The 18867-nt window shown below is 37.6% G+C and overlaps 3 protein-coding genes across 5 annotated transcripts; 1 reads left to right on the plus strand and 2 right to left on the minus strand.

The window, feature by feature from the left end:
* Positions 1-2254: 2254 nt before the first annotated feature.
* On the minus strand, positions 2255-5869 carry LOC143462630 (calmodulin-alpha). Of its 2 annotated transcripts, none has more exons than XM_076960857.1 (6): positions 5660-5869; positions 4958-4988; positions 4610-4725; positions 4407-4541; positions 4023-4158; positions 2255-3928 (listed from the first exon to the last, which is right to left on the minus strand). In XM_076960857.1, exons 1-6 carry the CDS (start codon positions 5726-5728, stop codon positions 3900-3902), a joined length of 516 nt encoding a protein of 171 aa, XP_076816972.1. In that variant the 5' UTR covers positions 5729-5869; the 3' UTR covers positions 2255-3899. The 2 variants fall into 2 exon arrangements, with proteins under 2 accessions (XP_076816972.1, XP_076816973.1); XM_076960858.1 differs by lacking the exon at positions 5660-5869 and adding an exon at positions 5109-5634.
* Positions 5870-8228: 2359 nt separating this feature from the next.
* LOC143463414 (uncharacterized) lies at positions 8229-15404 on the plus strand. The gene is made up of 11 exons (XM_076961879.1): positions 8229-9366; positions 9495-9525; positions 10025-10140; positions 10210-10344; positions 11021-11156; positions 11228-11244; positions 14003-14033; positions 14272-14387; positions 14460-14594; positions 14842-14977; positions 15057-15404. The coding sequence occupies exons 1-11, from the start codon at positions 9364-9366 to the stop codon at positions 15083-15085; spliced, it is 885 nt and encodes a 294-aa protein (XP_076817994.1). The 5' UTR covers positions 8229-9363; the 3' UTR covers positions 15086-15404.
* A 180-nt stretch (positions 15405-15584) lies between these two features.
* LOC143462633 (calmodulin-alpha-like) lies at positions 15585-18401 on the minus strand. Of its 2 annotated transcripts, XM_076960863.1 has the most exons (7): positions 18257-18401; positions 17953-17994; positions 17795-17825; positions 17346-17461; positions 17143-17277; positions 16692-16827; positions 15585-16622 (listed from the first exon to the last, which is right to left on the minus strand). In XM_076960863.1, the coding sequence occupies exons 2-7, from the start codon at positions 17953-17955 to the stop codon at positions 16594-16596; spliced, it is 450 nt and encodes a 149-aa protein (XP_076816978.1). In that variant the 5' UTR covers positions 17956-17994; positions 18257-18401; the 3' UTR covers positions 15585-16593. The 2 variants fall into 2 exon arrangements, with proteins under 2 accessions (XP_076816978.1, XP_076816977.1); XM_076960862.1 differs by lacking the exon at positions 18257-18401 and having other exon boundaries at positions 17953-18243.
* Between the last annotated feature and the right edge of the window lie 466 nt (positions 18402-18867).

Consider the following 18867-nt stretch of genomic DNA (forward strand, 5'->3'; position numbering starts at 1 on the left):
ATGGACGATAAACTTCATAATGAGCAAGCTTGTTTGCTTATGAATAGGATGAGTAAGTTACTACGTTTGCGCCTATGGAGACACGCCCGATAAAATAATACGCGTGTTGGCCGATGTTTTCCGCTCTTATAATAAATTGGCCTAGTCGTGCGACCATGAAGGTAGTTCAGTTATTGTTTTCAAAATATTTATTTATGTTTGTGGAAAATATGGCATTAAACAAAAGACAAGGGGTACATTTAAAAATCCTTTGCATGAAACAGTGTCCTAGCATTTGACTGCCACGCAACCTGCCATCTTTTCTTACCATTCTGTGGCGTTTTCAATGTAGAAAATTGCCCAGCAACAAGCAATACCACGGTTCCACTTTTAGCTCATGACATCGGCTTAGGGAGGGCAGCTTCGTTTAACAAAACAAATTTATAGTTTCGTTTCTGCTCAATAAATACCAGCCCTCCACGTCATTTATTGCCGGTGGGTAGATTTGAAATTTATTCAAAATCAATAGTTAACACGGTAGGCATGGTAAGGACGTTGGCAGTAGCCAATGTGAAATGACATAACAAAGCTTGCGAATGAATGAGGTGGTATGCCATACCAGCTGCTGTATGCAGTTAAAGGCACAAGGCCATTCGTATCACTGTGAAATCCGATCTAAATCTAGCTTATAATTTAAAGTTATCAGCTATTGTCTGAAATCAACCGTTTACATATTTTTTCTTTTTACCTTGCCACATATCGTGTCACAGCGTCGACTTTTCGGTATTTAGGTATCAACTATGGCCTGCGTGGGCGAAAATATTCAGCCCGAAGCCGTTGTCATAGCACAATATTAAGTGCTCACACGAAAGCGATTTTCGGAAAAAGCATAAAACTCCAAGTATAAAACCAACGAGATGTGAAACGCATTATTGCGGCGCAATGGAAGGTTGTCAAGTCCACCAAACTTAGTTGCTTCGTAACTACACGAATGCATATTTACAAGGACACAACTAAATATGTTATGCAAAGAAAATTCACATAAGATACCAAGAATTCCGAAACTATAAATACGCTCAGGAAACGTTGCAAGCTCGGCGTTAAATAAGTCTATATAGTGTGATATAAGGCGGTGAAATAATCACTTCCTCAATAAAAACATCGATCAAATTACGGCAAATTATGACATAACAGATAAACAATTGGAACGATCGCTGACCTTGTTGCGAAAAGGAAGCTTTGATTATTGAATACAGCAGCACGGCAAATTGACATGCCAGACAATATGGCTTAACTCATAATATGGACAATCACGATGTTTTGCTTTAATTCGAGCAAATATCTCGGGTGAAATAAACATGTTGAGCAAAACGGATTATAATTTATAAGCTGACACTTGTAAACCAAATGCATGGATTGTTGTAAATGACAAATCTTAGCTCCGTTGCGTCATCGCACGGCAATTAAATAATTGAAAAATGTTACGAAAGTAAAAGCTTCAACATTATGCTCAGAATCTGTACAAATCTTCATGTTGAATGTAGTGTTGGTAAATGCTTTTAAAACAGATGTTATATTGAGATGATACCTACAGGTGTGTTGTAGACTAGGTACGACTAACTATATATAATTTCCATGCATTGTACGCAAAGACTCGTCAACCAATTTTAAGTTAGTACAACAACCTACTCGATCATTATTATTTAGTACTTTTCGTATTTATCTATGTTTGTTTTCTTCGCATCGCCGCATGTCATTCAGTCTGTGATGGTTATACCCAGGGTTGCCATCGGTCTGGACTCAAAAATAAGGACGACTAGGAATCGAAAAAAGAATACCACCTTAAACAGTGCACAACAGGAGAAGGCAATCAATGTTCCTAAAAAAACGAGGCGCTATTTGCGTGTTCTTAATTATGGTGTCTCTTTGGTACAAAATGGTACACTTGTAATGGAAAATGGGTATATGGCACCTGAACTTGAAAGGTTGACCCACTTCACTACAATAAGTACTTGTTGAAATGTTTATCGCGAGTGATAACATATGAGTCTCATGGGGTCGTTGTCTGCTTTTCTCACCCACAGATTTAATTATTCACCTTGACGGCTTATTGAATGATGACTAGCTTCAACTAGCAATCAATATTATGATGACTTGTTTTCCATTGCTATATTATAGGACCAAAGTCCTTGTCACCTTGTGAAGATGACAATAAACTTGTTTATCTTAACACTAAACTTATTCAAATAGATTTCAGCAATGGTTACATTGGAACGACAACTGTATGTACTGATTATATTGAAGTTTCTTTGAACAATTTCATTTAGACAAAACATTAGCACAGCAACAGCATAAAGACATCCATGTTATAGGGTTGATCTTAGTAGAATGAACATTGAACAGCTGTGCATAACTCAAGCAAGATAGGCAGGCACGATATTTATGTCACGACTTAAAACGGAAAACAGAAAGTTATCGGTACGCAATGTTATCTATCATTGACGTCATGTTTCGTAAAGCAGACGTCTGAAAATAAGAATACTATATTCTATTTGAATTGTATACTATAATATCCCTTCATTATCACACACTAAAGGAGTCGAAATGCCCAAAGAAGGAACCTCGCCTTAACAATAAGGACGCATGTGAAAATATGCACAAATCTTAGAAATAAGCACGGAATGGCAACCCTGGCTGTTGTTGCCTGAAGCACAATTATGAAAGGACGGAAAATGTCATAATACGCAGTCATGCATGACAGGTATGTAGTTTGTAGAAATGAATTGCAATCATTGGTAGGAAAGAAAAGTAGCCATTGAAAAACTATGGCAAGCAACCACTGGACAAAGGCAAAAACCGTTATAACGTGCAAGGTACTGGGCTGACCAGGTGAGACAAAAACGCGCGATTATCTCAACCCATCGCTTCACTCTTGTTAACGCATAATCACCCGCGATTAGGCGATTTTTGCCCCACTTGGCCAACTCAACACTTTACAGGTATCAATTTTTACTTTTATCAGGTTCGGCACAGTCATGCGCAAACATGGAATGGAGGTCAACGACCGCTAACACCATTTGTTCCAGCGGGACTGCAACTATTAGAAGGCGCCGTAAATTCTAGAAGTTCAATGAAAATGTTAGAATTGTACGAAATGGTTTAGAAACATGTGTTCGACCAATCAAGAGGCCAACATGTACAGTGTTATTTCGAGTACGGGGATTGCCCGTAGCAAACAGCTGTTAAGAACTGTCAGGTCGCAATGCTGGGTCAGGCTAAAATGAAATTGAAAATTGCTGAATTTTGACCCTTTTCGCCCAAAATTGCAGTCTTGACTTTAACATTCTATCGCGAGATGTGATTTTAGCAGGATTCCATGAAATAATAACCTAAGGCATACTACAGTGACATACAAATTTCAGTAGGCCCCATGCGGATTTTACGAATGATTGCATTTTTAGTAATTTCACTTTATAATAAAATAAACAAAAAAATTAGGTCGTTTTACAAAAGTACACGGCGCCTAGAACAGGCCTGAAACTCAGGCATCTGTGCGGATTGTTTGGCAGACCATCGATGAAATGCAGAGTGGCAGGAAAGCCCTTCCAGACCTTGCAGGTTCATTACCGACGCATTTAAGACGGGTATAAAAACCACAAATGGAGAATTTACATAATGTTACACTCGGGATTAGAGAACAGTGTACAAGGATTACAACGGCACCGGCTTTGTAATACTAAGATATATTTATGGGAATATTCAATGCGGTGATGAAGTTTCTTTTCAGTTAACCATCGGCAATTACTATCACTAAGACCAGCATGGATATAAATGTAAATTTGTAAAATTCAAAACTGGCAAATCGTTGGAATGGGGACGTTTCCTGACGTCACAATGCAGAATTGAAATTGGAATATTGCTCAATTGTTTGTCATCATTCTGAAGAATTCTGGAATATCATGACATAGAATGGAGGTTTATAACGAACTGTTTAGAACAGCGTTTAAATGACTATGAGCCATTTGATAGCACCAAAAATTAACCTTCATAGTTAACTTGACCGTCACCGTCCACATCTGCTTCTTCAATGATTTCATCAACTTCTTCATCTGTTAACTTCTCGCCAAGATTCCTCATAACGTGACGTAGTTCAGCGGCGGTGATGTATCCGTTGCCGTCCTAGATACAGCAGTAAGTAAGTTCGCAATGACAGTTGCCGGTATGCCAGGGAGCCGGCAGTGATTTGTAAACTGCATTGTTTCTAACAGTGTTAGGAACCACATAGGAATCTGAGGGACGTGAGCTTTTTGATTAGCCAACAGCTTGATGTAAGGTCATGTTGTCATGGGTAACCAACACGTGGAAAATAACCACAGGTTTAACAAGTGCACCCAGTGTATCCACATTCTACAATTCAAAAACCTCACCTTGTCAAAAACCCTGAATGCTTCCCGAATTTCTTTTTCGCTGTCTGTGTCCTTCATTTTTCTCGCCATCATGGTGAGGAATTCTGGAAAGTCAATTGTTCCGCTGCCATCAGCATCTACTTCATTGATCATGTCCTGTGGTGAGAAGATTCATCTCATCAACGTTTCACGTCAGTGACGTCAAGCATGTGACCAGCACTTACCTGAAGCTCAGCCTCGGTGGGGTTTTGTCCGAGTGACCTCATAACACCCCCGAGTTCTTTAGTTGTGATTGTGCCATCGCCGTCTTTGTCGAACATGTCAAATGCCTCTTTGAAATCTAAAAAATATTAATGTTGTCTTTGTGTTCACTCACTGGGTAGCAACGATTTCCACGTCAACTTAACTGACTCAGCCGATGTTCCAAGAAACGGTAACGTATGTTAACTACTGCGTGCACTTTACACAAAATTACAGAGAGCAAAAGCAAAAAAGCAACTGACTGTTTTAAAAACTGCAGCAGCAAAAGTCGTCGTTAAATGCATTTGCAAAGAAACAACTTCCATAATTACCTGAAATTTGTTCTTCTGTTAACTTATCAGCCTGAAAAACAAATGACTTAATATTAGACTCGAAGCTCAACATGTTTACAACCAACTTGTTAAAAATATTATTTCCAAACGGCCTTGACAAGTCAACAATTACAACCCATCATGGATTTACCATTTCACTATGTTTTGTTTCGCTTTTACACAACAGCTCACAACTTATGGATATATCCCTGCAATGATGATAGCCTACAGGGATTAATTCAGTGTAAAGAAGATTTTCTCGTTCATGAAGAGGGAGAACACATTTTTAAACAACACTTAAACAACAACAACCTCAACACTTTTAACTGGGAGTAACTACATACTGTGTAAAGTTATCACGCAAATAAAATAAATCGATGATCTTTGAAAAGCGACGTTTAATTGGTCACAGCCAGACACCGACTAAAAACACTCCTTCCAACATAAAAAAGCGCAAAACCTTTATAATTAACGAGGGTGCCAAATCATGTGCTCAACATAGCTAAGAACAAACACGCAACAGGTGCTGATTGGTAAAAACGCTTCAAACGAACCCACGATGATAAGCAACCACTAGGTGAGCAACCACAGCAGCCACTACGTGAGGAACAAAGTTCGTGCCAATGGATTTGTTTCGTTTAATTGTTCCATAGGAACTAGTTAGCTATTGTCGCTTAAAATTTCTTTTTTTTCTACCCTTACAGCTTGAATGCTGTGCTTTGCTAGTTTGCCTGTTTTCAACGTGGGCGCGGTCACCACTGGTTCTATCATTTCTTCCCTCTTGTTCCATCTGCGCAGCTTTCAAGGAATCAGCCACCATCCTGACGGAGAATGCAGGAAGATGATTGCAGTGAAGACAATTGCTCACAAGCGTCAAAAGTTAAAAAAGAAATCTTTCACACCAGAGTGAACAAAAACAGCTGCTAATTGAAAGCGTTTTGACGTCATCAGGTAAGAAATTGTCTGTCATTTGCTAACATTCTTCGGGGCCCAACAAAAATGGACGATAAACTTCTTAATGAGCAATCTTGTTTGCTTATAAATAGGATGAGTAAGTTACTAGTTTCGCATCCGCTCAATAATTACCAGCCTTCCACGTCATTTATTGCCGGTGGGTAGATTCTAACAAGGCAGGCATAGCAAGGTTGTTGTCCAACGACCTAAGCCGATATAAAAATGACGTGGGCCTAAGAAATCTTATGAAAGAATGAGGTCACATGCCACTACCAGCTGTTGTAGGCAGTTGAACAGTAAAAATCACAAAGGCCACAAAAGGTCATGCAAAGTTGCAAAAGCTGCAGCGAAATCCACACATAAAAAGCTGTCAGTTCCAATTTGTGCGTTAGAAATTATATTTCTCCCAGTTCCTTGTTGAACCAACTTAATAATTGCAGCGTGCAGCGACCGACCCAAAATCGGTCGAGGTTTTGAACTAAAACCACAAATGGAGAATTTACATAATGTTACACTCGGAATTAGAGAACAGTGTACAAGGATTACAACGGCTTTTAGATATTTGGTGTTTACTTTAAGTTTAATGATAAATCTAATTCAGGATATGTTATGAGTTTAGAGTTAGGCTAAAAAGGGAACTACTGAAATAATTGGTTTCAAATTACAATTTGTTTTAATGACATCTTTCTACTTAAGGTGCGCGCTATAACGCAAACAGCCCTTTTGACATTTACTAAATACAACAGTTAGTAGCGGCACGTGACCTCATTTTCACAAGCTGTTTTATGCTATTTCAAGTCACGCTGGTAATTATCGATTTTGCATGCACAAGAAACTGTTTAATAAATCTGCGGATAATAAATCCAGCCGCTTAATGCGTCTACTTCATCTGGTGACGGAATGTTTACACAGAAAATACATCGATTTATGAATCAAAAGCTCACTTAAAATCCATTATTTTGTCACCTTCATTGGTAATAGAAATCAATATGAGAGCGCTCTTTCCTTTGGTGACCAAACAATCTACTTTGTGTTGTCCCTCATTTCAAAATGTTTTCGATAGTGAACAAACAATAACAAATTATGACCTCATCAAAGCCTTATGTCATTGTCATGATGACAAGACCAAGGTGAAACTTGGGTCAGTAAGTCAGTTATTATCTGATTAACGACATTCCTGCGTTGTAAATGCAAGATTCATGAATAAAAGTGCGCTGATTCATTTGCACTTCTGACACTTTCCGTGTGTCACGCTATTAATTTGCTGCTTGTTCCAATTTCAAAATCGGTGCCAGGTTTTCGACTAAAAATATAAAAACGACAAACTACCTCTCACCTGATCACTTCATAACGCATTGCAGGTAGAGAGCGACCAATCGTGGCTTCGAAAGAAGAGAAAAGAGAAATCTTTATTCTCTTTAATCACGATGGCCTTCTCTTTTATTTCTTTAATGAAAGTGCTCCTAACAGATTTCGGGTGTAGTAGATTTGAAGTTCGCTGGTTACCGGCAAACAGGGTAAGGTTGGCTGATTAAAAGCTGGTTAGCGTTATCGTGTTGTCAATGTAAGGGTAGTCAGCAAGTTTGATTTCAAGCTGTTTTACTCTCATCTGGTGTAAAAGTTTTCGTTTTCACCTGAATTAACTTGAATTTTTGTGAAATTCATGATAATGTTATAGCAATTGAAAAGATAACTTGCATCAGACTAACACAAATTTCCTGACAGAACTAAATGAACCGAGTTTTTTTTGTTATAAAAGTTTGAAACATTTAACATATCACAAAATACAATCGAAATTTGAAAAAGCAGTTACTGTTTAGAAATTACTGACGACACCTGAATTTTCTGGGTGCTTTTTGTACAGCTGGGAAACACCTTGGATTTCTATGGATGTTGAACATTACGTCACGGTAAAAAGACCAATCTAATCACAGAAAGTTATGGTAGATTTTGCTTTGAACTTGGGGGCTATTTTACCAACCTTTATTCTCGGAAGATTTAGGAGAATGCGCAATGAGAATAAGTGATGACGTCAGGACATATCTTCAGAGCCAAATGCGATAATCCTGCTGTTGTTTAAACATTGTTCTGCACACGGCGTTCATTGCAGTCAATAATTACTAAAATATTTTTTAGTTTGGTTTTAAAAAATGTTAACTTATAAACCGGTCAAGCGAAATAAAAAATTTATTGTACCCTTCTAAAGACACACTTGGCTATATTTAGATAAGATAAACAGATCTGTTTCGAGTTAAGGACTTCATTCTACTTCTCCGACAAGACTTTTCGAATACTTGTAAGTACTTAACAGGTAAAATAATTATCGACGCAACTTTGATTCGTTTGCAAACTTTCAAGGCATCAGATTGTGCATTTCTTCGTTTAACAAAGGAAATGACGTCGTTGGCGGCATGTCGTGCATATAAATTTGCCTGGTATCCAGCTAAGCCTCTTGGTTTATATTTGTGCTTTATGTCCTCAATTGTGATGTCAAAATTATTCGTTTGCTGGATTTAACCCAACTTTATTTCAAAGAGTTTCATCAAACGAAATGCACGATCCAACTGTGATGTTCACTCATGAGCAAAATCACAGGTTTCTTATTAAAAATGTCATAATGAAATTTTGCAGATCGATGTTCTCTCTCGTACACAGCCTTATAAACATTACTGTTGACACGATACTAGAGATTCGAGTCAAGACTAGAGACGAAAATATTCATTGTCAACGAAAGTTAACAAAAAACTTGATCGAGTTACTTCAAGCTCCAATAGAGAGTTTCCTATAAAAATGACCTTAGATTAGATTTTAATGAGAGGCATAAACATTCCACCAATTAATCGAAAACCGTTAGACTAAAGGTTTCACTAAAGGTAAAAGTCTAAATGTAATAACACTGCAAGACACGGGGCCTCCCTATTGTAAAGATGAATTTGGTGATCAGCATTTTGTTGCATAAGAAGACATTAGAAAACGCCTTGAGTTGGATCAAGGGTAACACCTGACGTCAACGTAAATTTAAAAGTCAACATTTTCTTTAAAAGTTTTCTTTGTTGAGTAACAATTTTCAAATACCAGCCACCTGAGGGCGATTTGTATAACATGAGAAGCTAGCGTGATTATGATTATCAGTGATTAGTTGCAGATTATTAGTGATTATTATGATTAGTTACATGATTAGTTAGCACACACAAAGTCAGCGATTTAAAGCAAGAATTGAACTGAAGTTGAACAAAAATTTGTCACCCAAGCAAATAGCAGCTGTAGCTAGAGAGGAGTCCATTGCAGCAAAAAACGTTTTATAGTGACTAAAGCAATCATAACTGATCGATTAATGTTTGCCCAATCGATTTGCAGTAACCATATATCCATACGATATTTTCTATAGAACCATTGCAGATAGGTACCTCAGGTTGTAAGCTGTGGCGGAAAAGCGAAATAAAAATACGGAAATGGTGAGTAAGTAAATCTATGATAAATTATAATATTTTAATAACGTAGTTTTTGGATAAGTTTTATCTTTAACAAGCTGCTTGTAAGTCACTTGTACTTGGTCGATAATATTAAACCATTTGTTTTACAGACCGATCATTTAACAGAAGAACAAGTTGCAGGTAATAACAAAAACGTTTTCTTGAAAACGAAAGGACAAGTGCCAGAGAAAACGCAAACATTTTATTTACAGAGATTTTAACCACCATCCATTCTACAACTAATAAAATTAAAATTCCCGATGCAATATAGAGCTGATTGTTACGTCAACTACACTATCTAAATAAGTTACAAGAAACGATACAAGAAATCATCTAAATCCACTACCACCAACCACCGCTCAATATCGACGGGCAATCGCACCCATTGGTTATATTCAATACTTAACATGCCAAAAACTCAGCTACTCTTGTTTTTTGTCACGTTTTCTCTCTATAAGTAGCAAATAATTACGTCATCCATTTCGTTCTATTATAAATTGAGAAATAATATAGCTAGGCTAATATTTGGAATGTCCACATTTAAAACATAAATGTATGCATGTATGCTGAATTTTGTATCTTTTCTTGGAATTACTCCCTCTTCCGAAATTTCCAGTAGAATAATTTAATTATTTCACAGAACTCAAAGAAGCATTTTCCCTGTTCGACAAAGATGGCGATGGCACAATCACAACTAAAGAACTTGGAACTATTATGAGGTCACTCGGACAAAACCCCACCGAGGCTGAGCTTCAGGTAAGTGCTGGTCACATGCTTGACGTCACTGATGTTGCAACGTTGATGAGATGAATCTTCTCACAACAGGACATGATCAATGAAGTAGATGCTGATGGCAGCGGAACAATTGACTTTCCAGAATTCCTCACCATGATGGCGAGAAAAATGAAGGACACAGACAGCGAGGAAGAGTGCCGGATAGCCTTTAGAGTATTTGACAAGGTGAATGATTGTTTGTGAATTTAAGGCTGTGGAAACAATCAGTGTAGAGTTTCAGAATAAATTGTTTGCTGGTAAATTGGTGGTGATTTTCCTGCATGCTTGAACATGATAAACTTGTAAAGTATTCATTGAAAAGTATTTAAGCAAATAATTGGGTAATATTGGATCTGTGTGTCAGAGTGTCAGAGCAAGTTTCTTGTACGCCGACCATTATAAAAGTAGTAAAAAGTTGTCCAACTTGCAACCAGATTCTAAAACCGGAAAAATACTGGCTGAATCTTTTTCATCCAGTTCTATCCGTCAAATCCTGTAGCTTTTTAAAATCGAGTGTTTAATGCTAAATGCTGTCGTCACTTTTTTATTGCGTTTATTTATCGTCTTGCTTATCAACTTGCTTCCAGAAAAAGTTATGCGATACTATGCCGTGCAATGTACATAGCTCATTGGTGATTAAAAGGGCAAGTTTTTGTTGCACTAAAATCGTGAGAAAGTTGCACTTAATTTCAACAAAAGTTGCATTTGTGCACAAGTTTTTTAAAATTGTTTGGGTATGAGATACTCGAAAGGTTCCGTTGTATAACCTAACAGTTTAAGATTTGCAGGGTGTCACTGATTAAGTGTAATTATTGGTCCAAATTCATCCGAGATCAGTTGCAAAGTTATTTATTGTTTCTAGGATGGCAACGGATACATTTCGGCAGCCGAGTTGCGACAAGTGATGAAAAACTTTGGCGAGAAGTTAACTGATGAAGAAATTGATGAAATGATTCGAGACATAGATGTCGACGGAGACGGTCAAATTAATTATGAAGGTAATCTGTACGTGCTGCTTTGCATAAATATCTTTTGGACAATACAAATTAACTATGTCATTTTATTTCAGAATTTTTCAGCATGATGGCATCCGATTGAACCTAATTCCAAATTCAATTCTGCGCATTGTGACGTTGTAAAATGCTGCAATCGCTCCTGTCCCCATTCCAACGATTTGCCAGTTTTGAATTTTACAAATTTTTTTCTCTAATCCCGAGTGTAACATTATGTAAATTCTCCATTTGTGGTTTTTATATCCGTCTTAAATGCGTCGGTGACGAACCTGCAAGGTCTGAAAGGGCTTTCCTGCCACTCTGCATTTCATTGATCGTCTGCCAAACAATCCACACAGATGCCTGAGTTTCAGGTCTGTTCTAGGCGCCGTGTACTTTTGTAAAAAGACCTAATTTCTTTGTTTATTTTATTGTAAAGTGAAATTACTATAAGTGCAATCATTCGAAAAATCTGCATGTGTTCTCTTGAAAGTATTCTTCTTTCGTTCCTAGTAGTAGTTTGAGTCCAGACCGATGGCAACCCTGGGTACGACCATCATAGACTGAATGACACGCGGCGATGCGATGAAAACAAACATAGATAAATAACATAGATAAATCTGTGTAAACATTCCGTCACCAGATGAAGTAGACGCATTAAGCGGCTGGATTTATTATCCGCAGATTTATTAAACAGATTCTTGTGCATTCAAAATCGATAATTACCAGCGTGACTTGAAATAGCATAAAACAGCTTGTGAAAATGAGGTCACGTGCCGCTACTAACTGTTGTATTTAGTAAATGTCAAAAGGGCTGTTTGCGTTATAGCGCGCACCTTAAGTAGAAAGATGTCATTAAAACAAATTGTAATTTGAAACCAATTATTTCAGTAGTTCCCTTCTTAGCCTAACTCTAAAGTCATAACATCCTATTCCGAATTAGATTTATCATTTAACTTAAAGTAAACACCAAATACCTAAAATCAACGTCAAACCTCGACCGATTTCTGGTCGGTCACACCACTGCACGCTGTAACTATTAAGTTGGTTCAACAAGGAACTGGGAGAAATATAACTTCTAACGCACAAATTGGAACTGACAGCTTTTTATGTCTGGATTTCGCTGCAGCTTTTGCAACCTTGCATGACCTTATGTGGCCTTTGTGCTTTTTACTGTTCAATTGCCTACAACAGCTGGTAGTGGCATGTGACTTCATTCTTTCATAAGATTTCTTAGGCCCACGTCATTTTTATATCGGCTTAGGTCGTTGGACAACAACCTTGCTATGCCTGCCTTGTTAGAATCTACCCACCGGCAACAAATGACGTGGAAGGCTGGTATTTATTGAGCAGAAACGAAACTATAAATTTGTTTTGTTAAACGAAGCTGCCCTCCCTAAGCCGATGTCATGAGCTAAAAGTGGAACCGTGGTATTGCTTGTTGCTGGGCAATCTTCTACATTGAAAACGCCACAGAATGATAAGAAAAGATGGCAGGTTGCGTGGCAGTCAAATGCTAGGACACTGTTCCATGCAAAGGATTTTTAAATGTACTCCTTGTCTTTTGTTTAAATCCACATTTCCTTCGAACATAAATAAATATTTTGAAAAAAATAACTGATTTGCCTTCATGGTCGCACGTCTAGGCCAATATATCATAAGAGTAGAAAACATCGGTCAACACGCGTATTATTTTATCGGGCGTGTCTCCATAGGCGCAAACGTACCCGTAGTAACTTACTCATCCTATTCATAAGCAAACAAGCTTGCTCATTAAGAAGTTTATCGTCCATCTTTGTTGGGCCCCGAAAAATGTTAGCAAGCGATAAACAATTTCTTACCTGATGACGTCAAAATGCTTTCAATTAGCAGCTGTTTTAATTCACTCTGGTGTAAAAGATTTCTTTTTTTGACTTAAGTTCTTCAAGTTAGTTAAGTTATTTAAGAATTATTTACCAGCAGGAAAGTTTGTAAAAAGTTGACGCTTGTGAGCAATTGTGTCCGCTCCGATTATTTTGCATTTTCCGTCAGGATGGTGGCTGATTCCTTGAAAGCTGCGCAGATGGAACAAGAGGGAAGAAATGATGGAACCAGTGGTGACCGCGCCCACGTTGAAAACAGACAAACTAGCAAAGCACAGCATTCAAGCTGTAAGGATCAGGAATTATCATCTCAAAAGAAACTTAACCATTAGCCAGCCAGTATGATTGGAAAAAGAAATTTTTAGCGATTATAGCTAACTAGTTTTTATGGAACAATTAAATTAAATTAAATGAAACGAAATTCCTTGTCACGAACTTTGTTCCTCACGTATTGTGTGGTTGCTTATCATCGTGTGTTCGTTTGAAGCGTTTTTACCAATCAGCACCTGTTGCGTGTTTGTTCTTAGCTATGTTGAGCATATGATTTGGCGCCCTCGTTAATTATAAAGGTTGTGCACTTTTTTATGTTGGAAGGAGTGTTTTTAGTCAGTGTCTGGCTGTGACCAATTAAACGTCGCTTTTCAAAGATCATCGATTTGTTTTATTTGCGTGATAACTTTACACAGTATGTAGTTACTCCCAGTTAAAATTGTTGAGGTTGTTTTTGTTTAAGTGTTGTTTAAAAATGTGTTCTCCCTCTTCATGAACGAGAAAATCTTCTTTACACTGAATTAATCCTTGTAACATCATTGCAGGGATATATCCATAAGTTGTGAGCTGTTGTGAAAAAGCGAAACAAAACATAGTGAAATGGTAAATCCAGGATGGATTGTAGACTAATTGTCAAGGCCGTTTGGAAATAATTCTTTTAACAAGTTGGTCGTAAACATGTTGAGCTTCGAAGCTAATATTAAGTCATATGTTTTTCAGGCTGATAAGTTAACAGAAGAACAAGTTTTAGGTAACAATGGAATTGGTTTAGTTGCAAATGCATTTAACGACGAGTTTTGCTGCTGCAGCTTTTAAAAAAGTCAATAGCTTTTTGCTTTTTGCCAATGTGCTCTCTGTAATTTTGTGTAAAGTGCACGCTGTACAGAAATTAACATACGTTACCGTTTCTTGGATCATTGGCTGAGTCAGTTAAGTTGACATGGACATTTTTGCTGCACAATTGTACAGTTAACATTAACATTTTTTAGAATTCAGACACGCATTTGACCTGTTCGACGAAGATGGCGATGGCACAATCACAACTGGAGAACTTGGGGGTGTTATGAGGTTACTTGGACAAAATACGACCGAGGCTGAGCTTCAGGTAAGTGCTGGTTACGTGCTTGACGTCACTCATATACGTGCAACGTTGATGAGATGAATTTTCTCACCACAGGTCATAATCAATGAAGTAGATGCCGATGGCAGCGGGACAATTGACTTTCCAGTATTTCTCACCATAATGGCGAGAAAAATAAAGGACACAAACAGCGAAAAAGAAATTCGGGAAGCATTCAGAGTTTTTGACAAGGTGAGGTTTTTGAATTGTAGACTGTGGAAACACTGGGTGCACTGTTAAACTTGTGATCATTTTCCACGTGTTGGTTACCCATGACAACATGACCTTACATCAAGCTGTTGGCTAATCAAAAAGCTCACGTCCCTCAGATTCCTATGTGGTTCCTAACAATGTTAGAAACAATGCAGTTTACAAATCATTGCCGGCTCCCTGGCATACCGGCAGCTGTCATTGCGAACTTACTTACTGCTGTATCTAGGACGGCACCGGATACATCGCCGCCGCTAAATTACGTGAATTTATGAAGAATCTTGGCGAGAAGTTAACAGATGAAGAAGTTGATGAAATCATTGAAGAAGCAGATGTGGACGGTGACGGTCAAGTTAACTATGAAGGTAATTTATTCTGCTATCAAATGGCTCATAGTCATTTAAACGCTGTTCTAAACCTCCATTATATGTCATGATATTCTAGAATTCATCAGAATGATGACAACGAAGTGAGCAATATTTCAATTTCAATTCTGCATTGTGACGTCAGAAAGTGCTGCAATCGCTCCTGTCCCCATTCCAACGATTTGCCAGTTTTGAATTTTACAAATTTACATTTATATCCATGCTGGTCTTAGTGATAGTAATTGCCGATGCTTAACTGAAAAGGAACTTCAGCACCGCATTGAATATTCCCATAAATATATCTTAGTATAACAAAGCCGGTGCCGTTGTAATCCTTGTACACTGTTCTCTAATCCCGAGTGTAACATTATGTAAATTCTCCATTTGTGGTTTTTATACTCGTTGTAAATAAACATAACAACCGTAAGTTTTGTCAAGTGAAATCGACTCTGGTTGCATTAATTGTACTTTTCGGTACAGGAACGTCTGTTTTAAGAATATATGCTTGTCATCTTAAAATGTAGTTTGACAATAGCTAAACTTTCAACACGTGGCAGATTATATAACTATCGATTGTTTACTTACGACTGGTATGAAAACAACCCTCTACGTCAAATATTTACTCTTTTTCTGCACGAAAAAATGTTGCGAAACTCGTTGCTGAAACTAAATTATCACAAACAATCGATGAACGAGAAAAAGTGGAAAAACCCCAATAGCTGAAAACGTGTCAACCACTGCACACAATGGTGTCACCGCCATAAAATTCTAGACCGGCCAGCATACACCGAAACTAAAAACTGAACAACAGAAAAAACATCAAACAACTAAAACCATGCAGAGCTGTATCATGCAAAACCAAGAAAGAACATTCTTGGAACGCAGAAGAATTGTTAATGTGCAAATAGGGATGGTTCAAATAAAACCCCACCAGAAGAAACACAAACCCAGGGGTCAAAATCCAATTTCTTTGGCCAGGGTGAGGGTATTGGAATCCGAACTTGCAGAAAAAGTTTTCAATGAAGGAATGTTTTTAAAATAGTCTCAACTTTCCGAAGAACATAAATATTAGAGTACGTTGACGGTGACGAAAAGACAAGCTATTAAAATAGACGCCAAACATAATGTTACAAGAATAACATAGGAAGTTAAAATTTTTCACTGTAAAGCTGTTGTTGTTGTTGTTGTTGCGCAAAGAACGTCATTTGTTCGTGAAGATGATAATCACTGACGAAATATCGTCCAAATCAATTACGGAGATTGAGATGGAAAAGTTCAAAAGCAAAGAACCCATTCCTATGTTTATGATGAAGTGTCGATGTCATGGTCTGCATCTGCCGACATCTCGTAATGCAATGGACATAATGTTACACTCGGGATTAGAGAACAGTGTACAAGGATTACAACGGCACCGGCTTTGTAATACTAAGATATATTTATGGGAATATTCAATGCGGTGCTGAAGTTCCTTTTCAGTTAAGCATCGGCAATTACTATCACTAAGACCAGCATGGATATAAATGTAAATTTGTAAAATTCAAAACTGGCAAATCGTTGGAATGGGGACAGGAGCGATTGCAGCATTTCCTGACGTCACAATGCAGAACCGAATATGGTTACTTGTTTGTCATCACGCCGACGAATTCTGGAATAACAAAATATTGTCTACTGCGTTTTACATACCGAAAAAAAAGGTCAAAGCAGCACAAATTACCTTCATAATTAACTTGACCGTCACCGTCAACATCTGCCTCTCGAATCATTTCATTAACTTCTTCATCTGTTAACTTCTCCCCCAGGTTCGTCATCACATGACGTAATTCGGCGGCTGAAATGTACCCATTGCCGTCCTAAGAACAAAACAATTTGTTACGATAACAATTTTGTTGCCAGCACATCTAGAATTCTGCTTTGATTATGTAAACCACACACTGCCTTTGAACTAGATTCACAGCTAGATACATGACAACTTATTGAAATGTTGTCACAAACCTATTTTGTTGCCGTGGACAAGGAGCACATACAAGAAACTCACCACCCATTGACACGTCATGACACGTCATGACACGTCATGACACGTCATGACACGTCATGACACGTCATGACATGATTTATTCTGACTGACACTCTTTCAGCAGCATTAATACGGCAAGCAACTAATTTACCGCGTCAAATATTTTGAATCCTTCGCGGAATTCGTCTTCTCGGTCTGTTTCATTCATTTTTCTCGCCATCATGGTGAGGAATTCTGGAAAGTCAATTGTTCCATCACCATCGGCATCTATTTCATTGATCATGTCCTGTGGTGAGAAGATTCATCTCATCAACGTTTCACGTCAGTGACGTCAAGCATTTGACCAGCACTTACCTGAAGCTCAGCCTCGGTGGGGTTTTGTTCGAGTGACCCCATAACAGTTCTAAGTTCTTTAGTTGTGATTGTGCCATCGCCATCTTTGTCGAACAGGGAAAATGCTTGTTTAAGTTCTAAAAAAATTTATAATTAGTGGCATCAGCACCTAACGCGGCACACAATTGAAGCAGTGCTGAGTAAAAACTTGTCGTCGCTTCGTCCAAGATTACCAAGTTTGTAAGAGTGCATATTCATTAATGTCTATGCATCACTTTCCCTGCCTTCTTGACAGCTTTGGTAATACATGCACCATCACATCTGTGCACTTCACAACATTACAAGGATCTTCACAAAGGACATCATGGAAACTTTAATTGTGATCTTATGTAATCGTCTTGAGTTTCCAAAATTAGCAGCAAGAAAACTTGTCATTAATTTCCACAATGAAAGCAATTATTTGTAGTTACCTGCATGTTGGTCTTCTGTTAACTGATCGGCCTGTAAAAAAAAATATGTAAACCCCATAGCGAAAGGTTTGTTCAAGCAATTTGTTTAGGATATCATTTTCCCTAAATCGTAGTTTTCAACAGCTACAGATATTTAGAATCATAATTTATTTGCCCACCATTTTGTACTTTCGTTGTGCTTTTGCTCAACAGCTTACACCCTGTAAAAAATAGTGATATTGTGATGAAATAAGTTTAACTTTATCAGCAAAGACTTGCTAATTTCGTTACAAAACAAGTTGCCTAAATTAATCGTTTCAAAACAAAAGATGAAGATTACAAAAATGTAATTTATTTTCAGCCACAAAATACGTCATCAAGTTGCTTATTTAAAATTAATGTAAACCGTTAAAATGTTAAAGACTTGTAGATTGTGGTGATGTAGAATTAATTTTTTTAATATTAATTAATATTTCTTCAAACCGATTTCTTCAAACTATTCTCTCTCAAACTTTCATGAAGCAAAAATGACAAAGAAAATCCATAATAGCCTTGTTTATATACCGCCCTCACATTGACAACACGATAACGCTAACCAGCTTTTAATCAGCCAACCTGTTACAATGCTTGCCCGTAACCAGCGAACTTCAAATCTACTACACCCGAAATCTGTTGGGAGCACTTTCATTAAAGAAATAAAAGAGAAGGCCACAGTAATTAAAGAGAATAAAGATTTCTCTTTTCTCTTCTTTCAAAGTCATGATTGGTCGCTCTCTACCTGCAATGCGGGAAAGACGTTATGACGTCATCAGGTAGTTTTTACATTTTTGTCAGAAACCAAGAAAGCTGGGGGTTGGATAATTTGTCAGGTGAAAAAAATTCTGACAAACTCATCAAATTGTTCAAACTTCCGTGTCCGACTCGGGAAGATTAAGTTTTTAGTTGAAATTTGGTCGAATTACGGCTTTAATAATGTCTTTATTTGACTAAACCAATATTTCCTGGTTTTTTTGTGGATTCAAATTCAAGTTTAATTTCAGATAAATAAATTTTTTTGTTTCATGTAAAGTTCTCGTTTGATTTTGTGGTTTTCA

The sequence above is a fragment of the Clavelina lepadiformis genome, chromosome 6 (genome assembly GCF_947623445.1).
Source record: "Clavelina lepadiformis chromosome 6, kaClaLepa1.1, whole genome shotgun sequence".
NCBI classification, from domain to species: Eukaryota; Metazoa; Chordata; class Ascidiacea; order Aplousobranchia; family Clavelinidae; genus Clavelina; species Clavelina lepadiformis.